This window comes from Arachis ipaensis, chromosome B08 (genome assembly GCF_000816755.2).
Source record: "Arachis ipaensis cultivar K30076 chromosome B08, Araip1.1, whole genome shotgun sequence".
Taxonomy (NCBI): Eukaryota; Viridiplantae; Streptophyta; class Magnoliopsida; order Fabales; family Fabaceae; genus Arachis; species Arachis ipaensis.
This window is the reverse complement of record NC_029792.2, coordinates 129,059,194-129,072,764: the sequence shown is the minus strand read 5'-3', so window position 1 is coordinate 129,072,764 and position 13,571 is coordinate 129,059,194. Positions and strand designations below refer to the sequence as shown.

Sequence of the window (13,571 nt, the reverse complement as noted above, 5' to 3'; positions counted from 1 at the left end):
TTCATTATAATCAATCTTATGTTTATCTTTATTAATCTTTATTAATTTTTATGCTAACAATTTTGTTATTCAGAACGTTGCTTTGTCCCTGTTAATTAACATACTTACATACATGATGAAAGACCAAAAACAACTAATTGGTTTTTGACTTTGTTATTAGAAAATCACTACTAATTGGTAGATGAATTGAAACTTGAAAGTGTAGTGTGTGATAATTAATGCTTCTAATACTCGGTCCAAAAAATAAAAAATAAACCCATATATAGTATATGTATATGAAATTTAATATCATCTGTAAAGATGAAAAAATAAATGTTATTAGTCTGAAATCCATTAAATTTCTGATACTTTATCACAAAATTAATCTGGTTAATCTGAAATCCTTTTTGGTTGATGATTTTTTGTGTAGTGTTTTAGATTTGGAAGATATTTTAGGATGTTTATTTATAATTTATATATTATTTTATTCTAAAACAGTTTTTTTGATTGAACCACCGGTTGAACCAGTTGAACCAATAAACCAATAAACCAGTGACTAAAACGGTTTGATGATCGGTTCGATTTTCAGAACCTTGTACCCGAGTGGCTGTGCGACCGAATATTGCGCACAAGGAACATCAAATTCTTCTTCACTCGGGATATATCCCTGCCTCATCCGAAATTTGTTTGGGACTTGAAGCCCTCAAACTGGAGTAAATACCCATAGTAGTTCCTGAGATTCACGCAATTACTCATAGTAATCCCTAAGATTTTGAATTCCCTATTGTAGTCCTCCAGATAGAGCTCCGAGCACTCAAATTAGTCCCTGGTCATATTTCAGGTGATGACTCATCACCGGAACGCTGACGTGGCCTAGGATTGCCACGCTGGACTGCTGCCAACGGCTAGCTGAGCTGGCTAAGTTCCAATTTTTACCCAGATTGGTCCCTCGTAGTATAATTAACCCTAAATCCCCAAATTCTCATACACCTCCCCTCTTCGTCTTGTTCACCTCTTCTTCTTCCTCTTCCATACAATTGTTCCTGTTCATGCACTCTCATCCGGGATTGTTACTGATGTCGATGATTGGTGGAGGTAGCACTGGGGGTGGAAGCTCTGTTCGTTTCCCATCTAGCTGGAATCGGAGTAGAACGCAAACGAAGAGCAGAAGATCGGCGCCGCCAGAATGGTGCGGCTGTGGCTGTAGGCCAGTTCTCAGATGGTCTGGCACAGATTCGAATCCGAACAAACCGTTCTATGGCTGCCCCAAGTATGAGTCCATGGTCAGCCATCTGTGACAGAAGTCTTCTGGCTATTTGTTCACACGAGACAGGGTAGCACAAGCGTGCACACACGGGATACCTGCAGGTGCCAAACAGTGAGAGGAACCATGATAATAGTTATGGCTGAAGAAAGTAAAATGCATAAACACAATTAACTTACCCGTTAGCATCCAAAATTGGCATGTGCACAGTCTCTTTCCTATGTCCACAACATGGTTGGTTGGATGTCTGTGCACCTCAAATTTTTCGTATCCGTTATCCCCAGTCCAAATAGGCTTCCAATGCTTGGATTCTTTCCTCACCTTCTCCAGCCTGCTCTTTATAACAGGTGTGAGCTTCCCGGTGTGATTCTGCAGCTTCACCTTGTTTTTCGCTATGGTTCGCATAACAAACATCCTTACCTCCTCCAGCAATGTTATGATGGGTTTGGCTCGTGCATCCTTGATCTTAGCATTGAACACTTCGCAGGCGTTGTTACAGATGCTATCCAATTTCGGCTTATGACTGAATAAGCTTCTGGTCCAAGCATTCATAGGCCACTTCTCTAAGTATGCCCAGGCATCCTCATTTAACCTTTTGATCTTCTCCATTCCATCCCTGAATTCTTGGTATGTTGTTGCCCTTGCACATTCCCACAGAAGTCCCCTTAGCTGTAAGTCCTTCCAGTTCTTGTTGAAATTTTTCCATAAATGCCAGACGCAGAAACGGTGATGCACATCAGGCATCACCGCTTTCACTGCTGATATCAGTCCCTACCAAATTCAGTAAATGTTAGACACATAATCGTCCCTGACATTATAATCGTTACACATAATAGTCCCTAACATTTGATTAACATCCCCATAATAGTCCCTATAATTGAGGGTCGTGACCCATAAAGGTCCCTAGCGTTTAATAGAACAGCTCGATTAATGACAAAACCAGTAATTACAAGTTCTCTATAAGATGCACTACAATCATAATGAAAGCACAATTCTTCAAGCAAGCATAACAGCACACCTAATAAGTAACCATGAAGATCCAATCATCTCACAGTCTATACAGATAAGCAAAACAGCAAAATTCTTAACAAAATAAATAACCATCATACTCGAATGGAAGCTACAATTATTCAAGTAAGCATAACAGCAGAAATCTGAATTCCCTTATAACTAACCACCAAAATCCAATAATCCAATGATCAAAGGTCTTACACTAAAAGCTAACCAGCCAAATCTAATGAAAGCACAATCATTCACAGAAAGCATAACAAAACAATTCTTAATATAAGATCACATAAAATCAAATAGAGACATTCAAATTAAGTCACACCTTTTGCATATCCGATATGAAGCACCAGTCATGCTCTTTATAATGACCCAAGTCCTGATGAAGTAGCTCGAGAAACTATCTCCATGTCTCTGTATTCTCCACTCTGACAATAGCCCAGGCTATGACATAGATATGATGATTAGCATCTAACCCCACGGCTGACAAAATCTGTCCACCAAACCGGGTCTTCAGGAAAGCACCATCCAAACCTATCAAAGGACGGCAACCAGCCTTGAACCCATTTTTGCAGCCACTTAAGCATATATACATTCCAAGTCAAACCGTGTCTTGAAGTAAGTTGTAGCCTCGCAGTGTCTAAAATTTGGATACTTTCTCACCTTCTTCACAAGCTTGCTGCATACCCAATTCCTGTTGGCAGCCCTATTCTTGTCCTCTCTTGGGCAAGTGTGGTCATCATTGAATGTCTTAATTTGTCAACATGTGTCTTCATGGTCTCTTGATGCATAAGCCACCCATGGGCACTCTTTCACCTTACACACCGCCCTGTACCTAATGTTATCATTTTTCACTATCTTTATGCTCCTTCCCTCTTGGATTGTATATTCTCTCACAGCTTCTCTAAATTCCCATTTAGTTTCGAACTTCATGCCTACCTCAAGGTGCAGCTCTCCAAACCTTGCACCCTCCCTAAACAGCGAATTTGCCTCTTCAGATTCATTTCCTTCCTCCAGCTCATCTTCTGAGTTTGGAGGCGTCTTCATCTCCTCCGAGTGCCAAGAATTGGTGCCATCTGAGTCAACACCTGGGTCTAGGTCATCCTCTACCCCTTCATGAACACAACCCACAAACCCAAGGTCAACCTCAGCGTCGCTCACCTCCTCCACCAAACCATCGTCTTCATGTAATATCTTCTCCTTCCCTTTACCTAGTGGACTAATATTTCTCTTACCCACCGTAGCATGTATCATGTTTCTCCTAATCCTACTCCCAGTTTTAGGATCAATCCCTGTAGCCTCAGATTCAGAGGAACTACCCTCATCCGGACCTGGCTTGAACATGCTATCCTCTTCACTATCAGAGGAATCAGAAGATACATCAAAGGGAACTTCATTGTTAAACACTTTGCTAGTAAATCCTCTAGCAGCAGACCGTGTGCAGGGTCTCCTGGAAATACTTGGTCTCTTAAACAGTTTCTGCTTCTTGCTCCTATCTGATTTGGTGTTCTGACTGGATTTCGTGGGCTGGCTGATTTTGGTGGGCTTGGTGAGCTGGGTGGGCTTGGTGGGCTTGGTGACTTTTGGGGAGTTGTTCTTCTTCACAGGTTTGGTTGTCTTGGAAGGATTGCAGTTTTGGGAGTGTGATGGTTGTGATTGCCGTAGAGATGTTCTGTTTTTTTTGGGACTGGATTTGCAAGAAGTGTTGAGTACAACCTTAGGGATAGGAGGAGCAACTATGATTGCATGAGTCTCTGTAACTGGGGGACTCACATCAGTATCTGTACCTGCATTACATCCCTCTCCACCATGATCATCCAAGTACACAACTGTGTTATCTCCCTCTAACACCTCCGGCACTGACACTGTATGCTCGAAATATATATCAATCAATCCCTCATTTGTCCTAGCACAATTCACCATCTCTCTTATCTCTATGTCACTGTTTACATTTCTCAACCCCTTCTCCAAACATTTTCCAGGAACATACCACCAGCACTGTTTAATGTCATTGTACCCAAGCTCCCTATGGTAGTTCCTTATGTAGAACACATCCAAAGTATCAGTGTCTAGATCACCTAAACAGGCCTTATTGTCCGGAGAATATATCATAATTCCTTCTGCATTTTTTTTGAAGTCACCCCCATGATGAAACATGATGTCCAACTTCTCCTCCATCTGCAAGAAATTTAAAATTTTTACAATACATAGGGAGAATTTGAAAGCCTACTCATGCATTAAAAAGGAAAAATAATCACCACAAGAAAACTTTTTTTTTCAAACCTCCATACTAATCCCTGTTTCTTCCCTGTTTCATTGGTATTACAGCAACCCCACAAACCCCAACCAACATTCAAACCCTAGACACTACAATGACACCAAAACTCCAGAACCTCAACAACACTGACCAATGCTATCATCAAACAATACTGTATTCAAAATGCAAACTTAAAAAAAAAAAAAGGTTACCTTGAGTCCGATCACAACGTCAGAACCTCGTCTTTGTGGTGAACAAAGGGAAGGGAAGAGCAACAACAACTTCTGATTAGATGACTTCCTCTCTCAAATTTTTGTTAACCCAGCACATACAACCCTACGGCTACGCCATTGTTGGGGAGATGAAGAAGAACTCAGAAGGTGGAAGAAGAAGAGACGAAGTGTTTGTGTTGGTGGAGAAAACTGTTTTTCATATTAAGTAACAACTATACGGCGTCGTTTTTGGCTTTCAAGGGCGCCAAACCCAAAACGACGTCGTTTTGGACATGTCCCACGTGGCAATCCTAGGCCACGTCAGCGTTCCGGTGATGAGTCATCACCTGAAATATGGCCAGGGACTAGTTTGAGTGCTCGGAGCTCTATCTGGAGGACTACAATAGGGAAATCGAAATCTTAGGGATTACTATGAGTAATTGCGTGAATCTCAGGGACTACTATGGGTATTTACTCCCTCAAACTGCGATGATAAGGAGCGAGAAGATCAAGAATTTCGAATTTGAGTTTACCAAACAAACCCGGAGACACCAAACGCAACCCAACCTAGTTCTAAACTACTCATCTCCCTCTTCTCTATAAGACCTTGCATCCTTTCATCTACCCGGATATCCTTGCATTTCTCTATAAGAACTTCGCTTAGCTTCGCATCATGAAAAACGCGTGAGCCAGTGTTTGGGGATTTTGTAATCTAATATTAATCTTTGTGAAGGAATTTCCAACTGGAGTGGGTAACTGAAAATAAAAGGAAGAAATCTTGCTTTTCAAAACTCAATTCAGGTCGGTAACTTATTGGGAAATAATAGGACATACACAAATCAAAGTGAAATGTCACAAAAAAAAAAAGCTAAAAATTATAGATGCTGCTACAACACACATCTAAAGTCATTTTCACAATAATTTTATGTCCAAAAGCAATAAGAACAAAAGGAGAATTTTAAGGGCGGAAAATAAATTAAATAAAATACAAAAAGAACTATTTGGAAAGGTTTGGTTCCACAAATAGTGGAGCTGTTTACTTGGTTTGTGTTGATAGGCAGGGTGAATACAAAGGATAGGTTGAGTCGTTTTGGCATTATTAGACAGGAAGATAACGTATGTGTTTTATGCAATAATGATGTGGAATGGGTACATCACTTGTTTTTAGACTGTGCATTCGCTTGGCAGGTGTGGAGTGCTTGAAAATCAGGACGTGGATACCAATGGTCTTGCCCGGGTACGATGAAAGAGCATTTTCTAAGTTGGACAGAGGAATCGAGGAGTACGGAGGCTCGAAAGCAGTGACTAAGGTGTTTTAGCGCAATTATTTGGAATATATGGTTGGAAAGAAATAGGCGGATCTTCCAGAATCAAAGCAAAGATGTTGCACAAGTTATCCACATGTCCGCGACCAGCGTTAATGAATGGAAAGGTGTTGATCCTCTGGGTTGTTGATGGCTATGCCGAAGATGACACCGGGACCTTATCATGTTACTGCTTCTTGTAGGCTTGTGGTGGTTTTCTAGTTCTTTGCTCTACGTTATTGTGTTGAGCTCTTGATTTTGTGTTAGTTCTTTTAGTAGGTTTGTGGTGTATTGCTAGTTCTTTTTGCTCACTTTATTGTGTTGAGCTCTTGTTTTAAAAAAAAAATACAAAAGAAACGGCAGCAAAAGGAAACAAATCCAAATGATAGAGAGAACACATAACAAAAAGGGATAGAACAGAAGAAGAAAGTGGAAGTCATTTCCAATAATATTAAAAATTGAATCCTCAGATCTTCACATCCCATGATTTTTTAAAGAAATCAAATCCCCGGAAACTCGTGAAGTGAGAAAGTGGAAGTAATCATATTAAAAGTGAATAGAATTATGAAAGATGAATGAACCTGGAGACTGACCCTTAACAATTGCCTCTCGAAAGGCAGCTTCCTCAAGATAGCCTTCTGCTTCTGAGAAATCACTGTCAACACTTGAGCAATGAACAGCCTCACAACCTTGCTGCAACAAAAAAAAAACCCCAAAATGAAAATGGCATTAACACAAACACCTTAAATGCATAAGCAATCAAACTGTTAAAGAAAGAAAGCAACCCATCAAAGAACAGATCTTTTACATCTTGGAGGGCTTATTGAGGGCACCACCAGTGACCTTGGCGACACGGAGCAAAGCAAGCTCGCTTTCAGATCCTTGAGCCACTGATCCAGAAGCAAGGAAGCACCAAGAGGGAAGAGCCGAAGAGGAAAGACCATTAACACGGTTGTGCGTGTGAAACTGGATTGTGGATTCACCAATTCAGTCATAGATGAGGTTTTTTTTTTTTTTAATTTTGGATTTTAAATTGAATATAGATTTTTAGATAAATAAGTTACTTAATAGATATTAATTACGTTACTTTTGAGTAAACGTAATTTTAGTCACCAAAAAAAACGTAATTTAAACAATACATAAGTTAGGGCCAGTTTTAGTAAACATATTAATTATAAATAAGTTACTTAATACAGATTAAAATTACGTTATTTTTGAAAAAATAATTTAAACAATAAATAGTTATATTAAAAATTGTTTATAAATAAATTATTTTGTATTGAATTTTTTTTTTGGGTGACATTTGGATATGAATTTGAATATAAATTTAAACTGTTTAAATGATTTGGATTAGAAAACTAAATTATAAAAAAGATCTAATTTGGTTTGAATTTTTTATTTAAAATTAATTTTTTTTAAATAATTTAATTTGAATTTAATTTAAATTTCAAAATCTGAATTTTTATTGTCCAACCCTAATTAAAATTAGTTTTTTTTTTAATGGTTAGATTTAAATTTGGCAGCCATCATCTTTTTTTATTCATAGTAAATGTTTGAGAATATGTTTTTAGAAGTGAGATTATGTCATCTCTATATCATCATCCGTAATTAAAGTAATATTTCACGGTCCCCATTGCTTTGTTATTTTCTTTACATTTTCTCGATTTAAATTTCTTTTTTGGTATTTATGGTATTTTTCAGTTCAACAGACTACAAATTAATTTGTCATAGATCTGAATTTTATTTAAAGGTTTACTGTTGGCCAAAAAATTATTACATGTACAAAGCGAAATTTAAATTTCTCACACTTGCTTAAACGAATAAGTGAGTTTATCACTCAATCAACGCAAATTGATTCTCGTTTCAATTTTATATCCCACACACTATAATAAATACAATAATATCTTTTCAAACAACATGACACATATCCAAATCCACAAAAATGACAAGAGGGCCTGGGTTCCAATTACGGAGCCCGTAACTAATTAGAAAATATCTTTTAAAATATGATTTATTGCAAAGTTAAATTCTTATTTAGAATTTAATTTTGATGTACTTTTAATATAAAGTAGTTTTACATATGTATTTAATTACATAATGCTACATCAATAAAAATAATTACTTTTTATATTGACCGCATAAATAGTCATTTAAAAGGACAAATCTAATTGTACAACTGCATAAAATTGATATCCTTAAACATGTAGTGGGTTTTAAACATCTTCAAGCTAAGAGTAAAAGGAGATACAAAATTCTTTCTTTTTATTGTTTTGATTTGATTCTTGCATATGATCTCCAAGACGGGATTTCTATATAAGCAAGCTCACACAGGCAACATGAATATAACAATCTTGGACAAGAAAGGCCACAACAATTACACATAATAGACCATGTACACATCCAATACAACATTCAAACCTAGGATCTCTGTAACTTCAAGACATTGAATTCAAAAACACTGAATCTGTCTCCATTGTCCTATATGGTGGCCAAAAAATATATTCCGACACACCTATTTTCTTGCGCAAATAGGTTTTGTGTCGCTCGATGTCTATATTTCTATCCTGAGACAGTTTTCGAACGCAATCTTAGTGACACTACTCAAGATAGAGACTTCACATGAAGTTGCGCATAGAACCTCTTAGTCCGGCAGACTAAGATCAAGCTCAAAGCTGCAGCGAACAGACAAACCACTGCGAAGATTATACATGTCAGGGAAAAGCATATGTTTCCTTCACAAACAAGCGATTCTTCGTTTCTTGCAACATAAGGCAATGTAAAGTTCAACGAGGCCTTAAGACTCTGCATTCTCTGTTTTGCTTGCTGCTCTGCATAGTAGTCATATATTTTGCTCGCGACGAATCCGGACAAAAATAGAGATCCGGTTGGGCTAGCCACAGTGAGAAAATTGTACAAAGTTCCAAAGTTCTTCAAGCCAAATATCTCCGAAGCTGCAGCAATTGCAATTGACCAGTGTGCACCATAGCCAAAACCCATTGATATGGCCACTACATAAACTTGACCAACCAAACCCATGGCATAGTAGGAGAGTCCCACTGCCATCATTCCTTGAACCACTGCCAATGCTAGAAGTCTCGAGTACGCAAAATTTCTATTTAGGGGAAAGGGTACATCAGTAGAGGGATTATAGGATTTGGAGTTTTGATCTTGGAGGGAAAGGTAAGGATGTGAAATAACTGAAGTATAAAATTAACTAAGCTTTACACTTCAACTTTCAAACCCTTCTGATCCTGTTTTTCCTATCCAAAATCAAAACTCGCAATCAAACACTAGGTTGTACTAAAATTCAAAACCAAGAAGGAAGAAGGCAAACCTTACTATAACCTCTGAGAAAAAGCCGCCGCCGACTCGGCCGAGGAAGTTTGATATGCTGATAACTGATATATACATATTGACATTGTTGTCTCCCAAGGACTGGCAAATCTGACCCATGTTGTTGATCATTGTCAAACCTGATCCACACCCCAAGACAATAGAGAAGAACATGATCAAGAAATCAGCCTTCATCAATGCTTGTGATAGGGTGAAATCATCTCCTCGATGCGGCCCATTCTTCTGCTTCAATTTCTTCACAGCTTCAGAGATTACTCGCGAAAGCTTAGCTTGAAACTTAACAATTTTCCCTGGCCTTTCCGTTACTGGCAGCCCTGTTTGCTTTTGAGCTTTATCTTCTTTGACAAGGCAAGAACTTGCACTAGTCTCATCATCTACCACACGCGTTGATGTACTTGTTCTTGTTTCTGGTTGAAGAAGGCTTTCTTGATCTAGATTTTGAGGTTGAGTAAAGAAAATCATAAAGATAGGAACTATAATTGGAAGCAAAATGAGAATGATCAAAACAATCGCGATTAATGTAATGGTGTTGTGGTCCAAATTGAACATGTTTTCTAGCATTAAAACCCCCATAAGGTATGCTGCTAATAGAAGGCAAACGCTATAGATGAACATGAAGCCAGAACCATCCTCAGAGGATCTAGAAGATTGCTTGTTGTAGCTTTCAACAGGCCTTATGATGAACATGAGAGCGCAAGAAACCATAGCAGGCCCAACTGCTATGACAAAAATCAGAGATGCTTGATCAGGGAAGCTGATCATGGCAACAATTTGAGTCCATATTGCGCCGCTTAAGCCAACAAAACCCTTCAGTATCCCCACCACCGGTCCTCGACTCTCCGGGAAACTTTGCACACAAGAAACTAGCGCGGCCGTGTTGTAATATGTAGATCCATTTTGTCCCAAGAAGATGAAAAAGCATAGCTGCAAATCACTGTCATGTTAAGAAAGTATTGACAGAATATGAATTGGGAAAAAAAAAAGTATAGCAATTAGAAGAAACTCAAGATATAATCAAGTTAAAAATGCATAGTAAGATGAATTAGGTAAGATAAATGTGACCTTGTTGATCTATGATAATAACATATTATGTGAAGGCTCTCAAGTTTATAATAGATCAAATGCTGAATTTTTTCGTTTAGGAATTTTATCAAACACTTTGTGGTCATTCTAAGCCTCTCCACAATTCAACAACTTCTTGAACAGGACAAAGAAATTGGTGAGAACTATAAAATAGTAAACAATATATAGCACTATTAAGGGGGTAATAATTGAGAAATAATATTAGACATATATAGTTTAAACCTAAAAGAGTAATAATGCACTAATCATTCGTTAATCTTAAGACTATACCTAATTCAACTTCAAAAATTAACCGAAAAAATGCAATATTAGGATTTCAACAATTAACAAAATCAAAGAGTAAGTTTCTAAAATGTACTTCGTTGATTTTACGCATAAATTAAAATTGAACAATTGTGACATATTTTAAAAATATTATTTACATAAAAATATTTTTATACAAAAATGATAACTAAAATATAAATATCTTAAGTGTCATTAGGCATTAAACTATTTGTAAGAAATGGTTTAAGAAAAGAATCGTTTTAAACTAGAAAAATATTAAAAATTAACGTATCACATTATACTAATTTATGATAGTAGCTACTTCACATTTTTATAAAAAAATTGATATTGTAAACAGTTAGATAGTTCAATTATCTTCAACTGGAAGAGCGATTTGTGTATTATTGAGTGTATTCAAGTTGTCTAGAATGATACAATATAAAAGGGTATTTATAGATACTAAGAGAATCGTAATAATAAAGACGTAATCTCCTATAATAAATATTCAGATATGCTAAATAATGCTAATTGATCCTAATTATATTCTAACAATCTAACTGTTCACAATATTATCTTTAAGTGAAGATATTTTTGTAGAATCGATGAACCAATTTACTGAAAGAAATTTGGATTGAAAGAAATTTGGATTGAGTAACTAACTAACTAACTAACTAACTTACCATCCACAAAGGCAAAGAAGGAAGCCTATGAGTGACAACAAGCCAAACAAGGCCATAACCAAAAACATTGTGAATAATCCCAACAAGAATGAGCCTCCAAGTTGGTGAAACCTCACTGATCTTACCAGCAAGGAGTCCAACGTTGTCACCAAGATCCTTTGCAACACTCAAGAACGCCACTTGTTGCTGATTGTATCCCATGCTGCTCTTGATCACTGGAGAAATGCTCCCAAACATGTATGATGTTCCTGCAAATGACATGTCCCATATTGCACACACAAACACTACCCATTTGTGTCCTATGAACTCCTTCAACTTGTTCTTCCTCTGCATTGAAACAACCATGTTTCTTAGTTAAACAATCTTGTTATGTGTTGGTTCAGGTTGCTCTATATTTTTCTCCTTTGCCACTAATTTTCTTGGTGATAGATGATGAATGATTCTGGGGTTAACTTATCAAGTTAGCATTATAACCAATATATATAATGAAGGAAGAGATGCACTCATGTATCATTGAAGGTGGAGACTCCCGTCTAGTTGTATTCATGTGAAGTTGATAGCTAAAAATCGTTAAATAATTTAACATATTTAATTAAATTAAAATATAATAATTTTTAATTATTAATTAACCTAAATATTAATGATTTCTAATATCTAAAAAGTAAGTAACAATATTAAAAAAATATGAAAATATATTATTACTAATCTTTTTTAATTAAATAAAATTTTTCAATTCCCATAAAGTATATTTTTTTTCTTCTTGTAAGCGTCCTTCTTGATTTATTTGATATTAGTTTTCTCTCTTTCAACTACTATAACTGAAAGATCTTTTTCAATTATGAATATTGTGAAGAATAACCCAGAAACAAAATAAACGATGAATTTCTTGCTAATTGTCTTTTAATTATATTGAAAAGAAAATTGTTGAAAAATTTGACACAAATTCTATTATCGATGAATTTTATGATACGAATAATCGACCACTTCGTTAATAAAAAGTACATACATTTTTTTGTATTTTAAAATATATTCGCTATCAGTATATTTTTGTAATACATTTTACATTATATAATTTTTTACATAATTTTTATATATGTTATTGGTCCTCCCATGATAATATTTCTGAATCCATCCCTAGATATAAGTATGACCTCTTATATTATATGGTGAAATAGTATTGATGTGCATTTAATTAAAAATATTTTCCATTGTTTTCTTTATATATATTATCACATTAAAAATAAAAAGATTACAAAAATATCTCTCATATTGATACATACCTCTTCAAAATTGAATGATATAAAAGTCAGTAACATCCGAATTAATCTCTAATAAATTTTAAAATAGATCATCAACAAATTTTTGTTACACCAAAAGTCTTAAAAATTATTTTTATTGAATAGATTAGTCTTTTAATCACTTTCAATTAAAATTTTAATATGTATGTTGAGACCAGTTTAAATGTTGACTATAAATTTTATATCTCATTTAATAATAATATAGAAAGAAATGTGTGTTAACTTAATATATCCAAAATTTTGTAAGGAGGAAAATATCTTTCTTGTTAAGAGAAAATCCATTGAATAATACTTTTAAACTGCTGGATATTTGTGATAGCCTATATCTTAATACTAAAGATGATAGTTTTGTAATTATAGTAAAGATATTTCTTAGTGTCTCTCTCTTGATCACTTTCCATCATGGAATTGATACTTCTTTGGAAGATATTATTCTATTAAAGGTGCTGGAGTCTCAAAAGAAATAGGGAAAATTAATTAATCCCAAGGACCACTAACAACAAATAATTATTAAAAAGGACTAATTACATTAAAATTATTTTAAAAGACCAATTTAAATCAATTCAAGGAAAAGGATTAAATAATTATTTTAAATAATTTAGAGCATCTAAGAATAATTTTTTTTTATACAAATTCATTTTACCTTGAGACTTGGTTATGGTTATTCTTTGAATTATCTTTGATAATTAATTTTGATATGTGATTTTTTTGTGAAAATAATTAAAAATTAAAATTACACAAAATAAAAAGATGAATAATGAACTGAAACTGAAAAAATAAAAAAAAAATCTTTTTTTTTGTTTGATATTTAAAATACCATTAGAGATTAACTAATAACGTTATTATCCTTTTAAAACAATAAATCTGTCGT

General features: G+C 35.3%; 3 protein-coding genes across 5 annotated transcripts; all 3 read right to left on the bottom strand.

Moving 5' to 3' along the window:
* Positions 1,262 to 2,807, bottom strand: LOC107611784. The gene is made up of 3 exons (XM_021110210.1): positions 2,574 to 2,807; positions 1,423 to 2,014; positions 1,262 to 1,341 (listed from the first exon to the last, which is right to left on the bottom strand). Exons 1-3 carry the CDS (start codon positions 2,580 to 2,582, stop codon positions 1,292 to 1,294), a joined length of 651 nt encoding a protein of 216 aa, XP_020965869.1. The 5' UTR covers positions 2,583 to 2,807; the 3' UTR covers positions 1,262 to 1,291.
* Positions 2,852 to 7,056, bottom strand: LOC110266156. 3 transcript variants are annotated; one of them, XM_021110204.1, is made up of 3 exons: positions 6,830 to 7,056; positions 6,603 to 6,714; positions 2,852 to 4,426 (listed from the first exon to the last, which is right to left on the bottom strand). In XM_021110204.1, exon 3 carries the CDS (start codon positions 4,424 to 4,426, stop codon positions 3,008 to 3,010), a length of 1,419 nt encoding a protein of 472 aa, XP_020965863.1. In that variant the 5' UTR covers positions 6,603 to 6,714; positions 6,830 to 7,056; the 3' UTR covers positions 2,852 to 3,007. The 3 variants fall into 3 exon arrangements, with proteins under 3 accessions (XP_020965863.1, XP_020965862.1, XP_020965864.1); XM_021110203.1 differs by having other exon boundaries at positions 6,615 to 6,714; positions 6,830 to 7,055; XM_021110205.1 differs by lacking the exons at positions 6,603 to 6,714; positions 6,830 to 7,056 and adding an exon at positions 4,718 to 6,596.
* On the bottom strand, positions 8,211 to 11,838 carry LOC107612821 (protein NUCLEAR FUSION DEFECTIVE 4). The gene is made up of 3 exons (XM_016314572.2): positions 11,403 to 11,838; positions 9,356 to 10,299; positions 8,211 to 9,133 (listed from the first exon to the last, which is right to left on the bottom strand). Exons 1-3 carry the CDS (start codon positions 11,745 to 11,747, stop codon positions 8,623 to 8,625), a joined length of 1,800 nt encoding a protein of 599 aa, XP_016170058.1. The 5' UTR covers positions 11,748 to 11,838; the 3' UTR covers positions 8,211 to 8,622.

Excerpts from the sequence above, each read along its gene's own strand:
- LOC107612821 (XM_016314572.2), bottom strand. The coding sequence starts at position 11,747 with ATGGTTGTTTCAATGCAGAGGAAGAACAAGTTGAAGGAGTTCATAGGA. Across the intron at positions 10,300-11,402 it reads CTTCTTTGCCTTTGTGGATG|CTATGCTTTTTCATCTTCTT; the intron begins GTAAGTTAGTTA and ends AGTGATTTGCAG. Across the intron at positions 9,134-9,355 it reads TTCTCAGAGGTTATAGTAAG|AAATTTTGCGTACTCGAGAC; the intron begins GTTTGCCTTCTT and ends TCCCCTAAATAG.
- LOC107611784 (XM_021110210.1), bottom strand. Across the intron at positions 1,342-1,422 it reads CCAATTTTGGATGCTAACGG|GTATCCCGTGTGTGCACGCT; the intron begins GTAAGTTAATTG and ends TGGCACCTGCAG.
- LOC110266156 (XM_021110204.1), bottom strand. The coding sequence starts at position 4,426 with ATGGAGGAGAAGTTGGACATCATGTTTCATCATGGGGGTGACTTCAAA.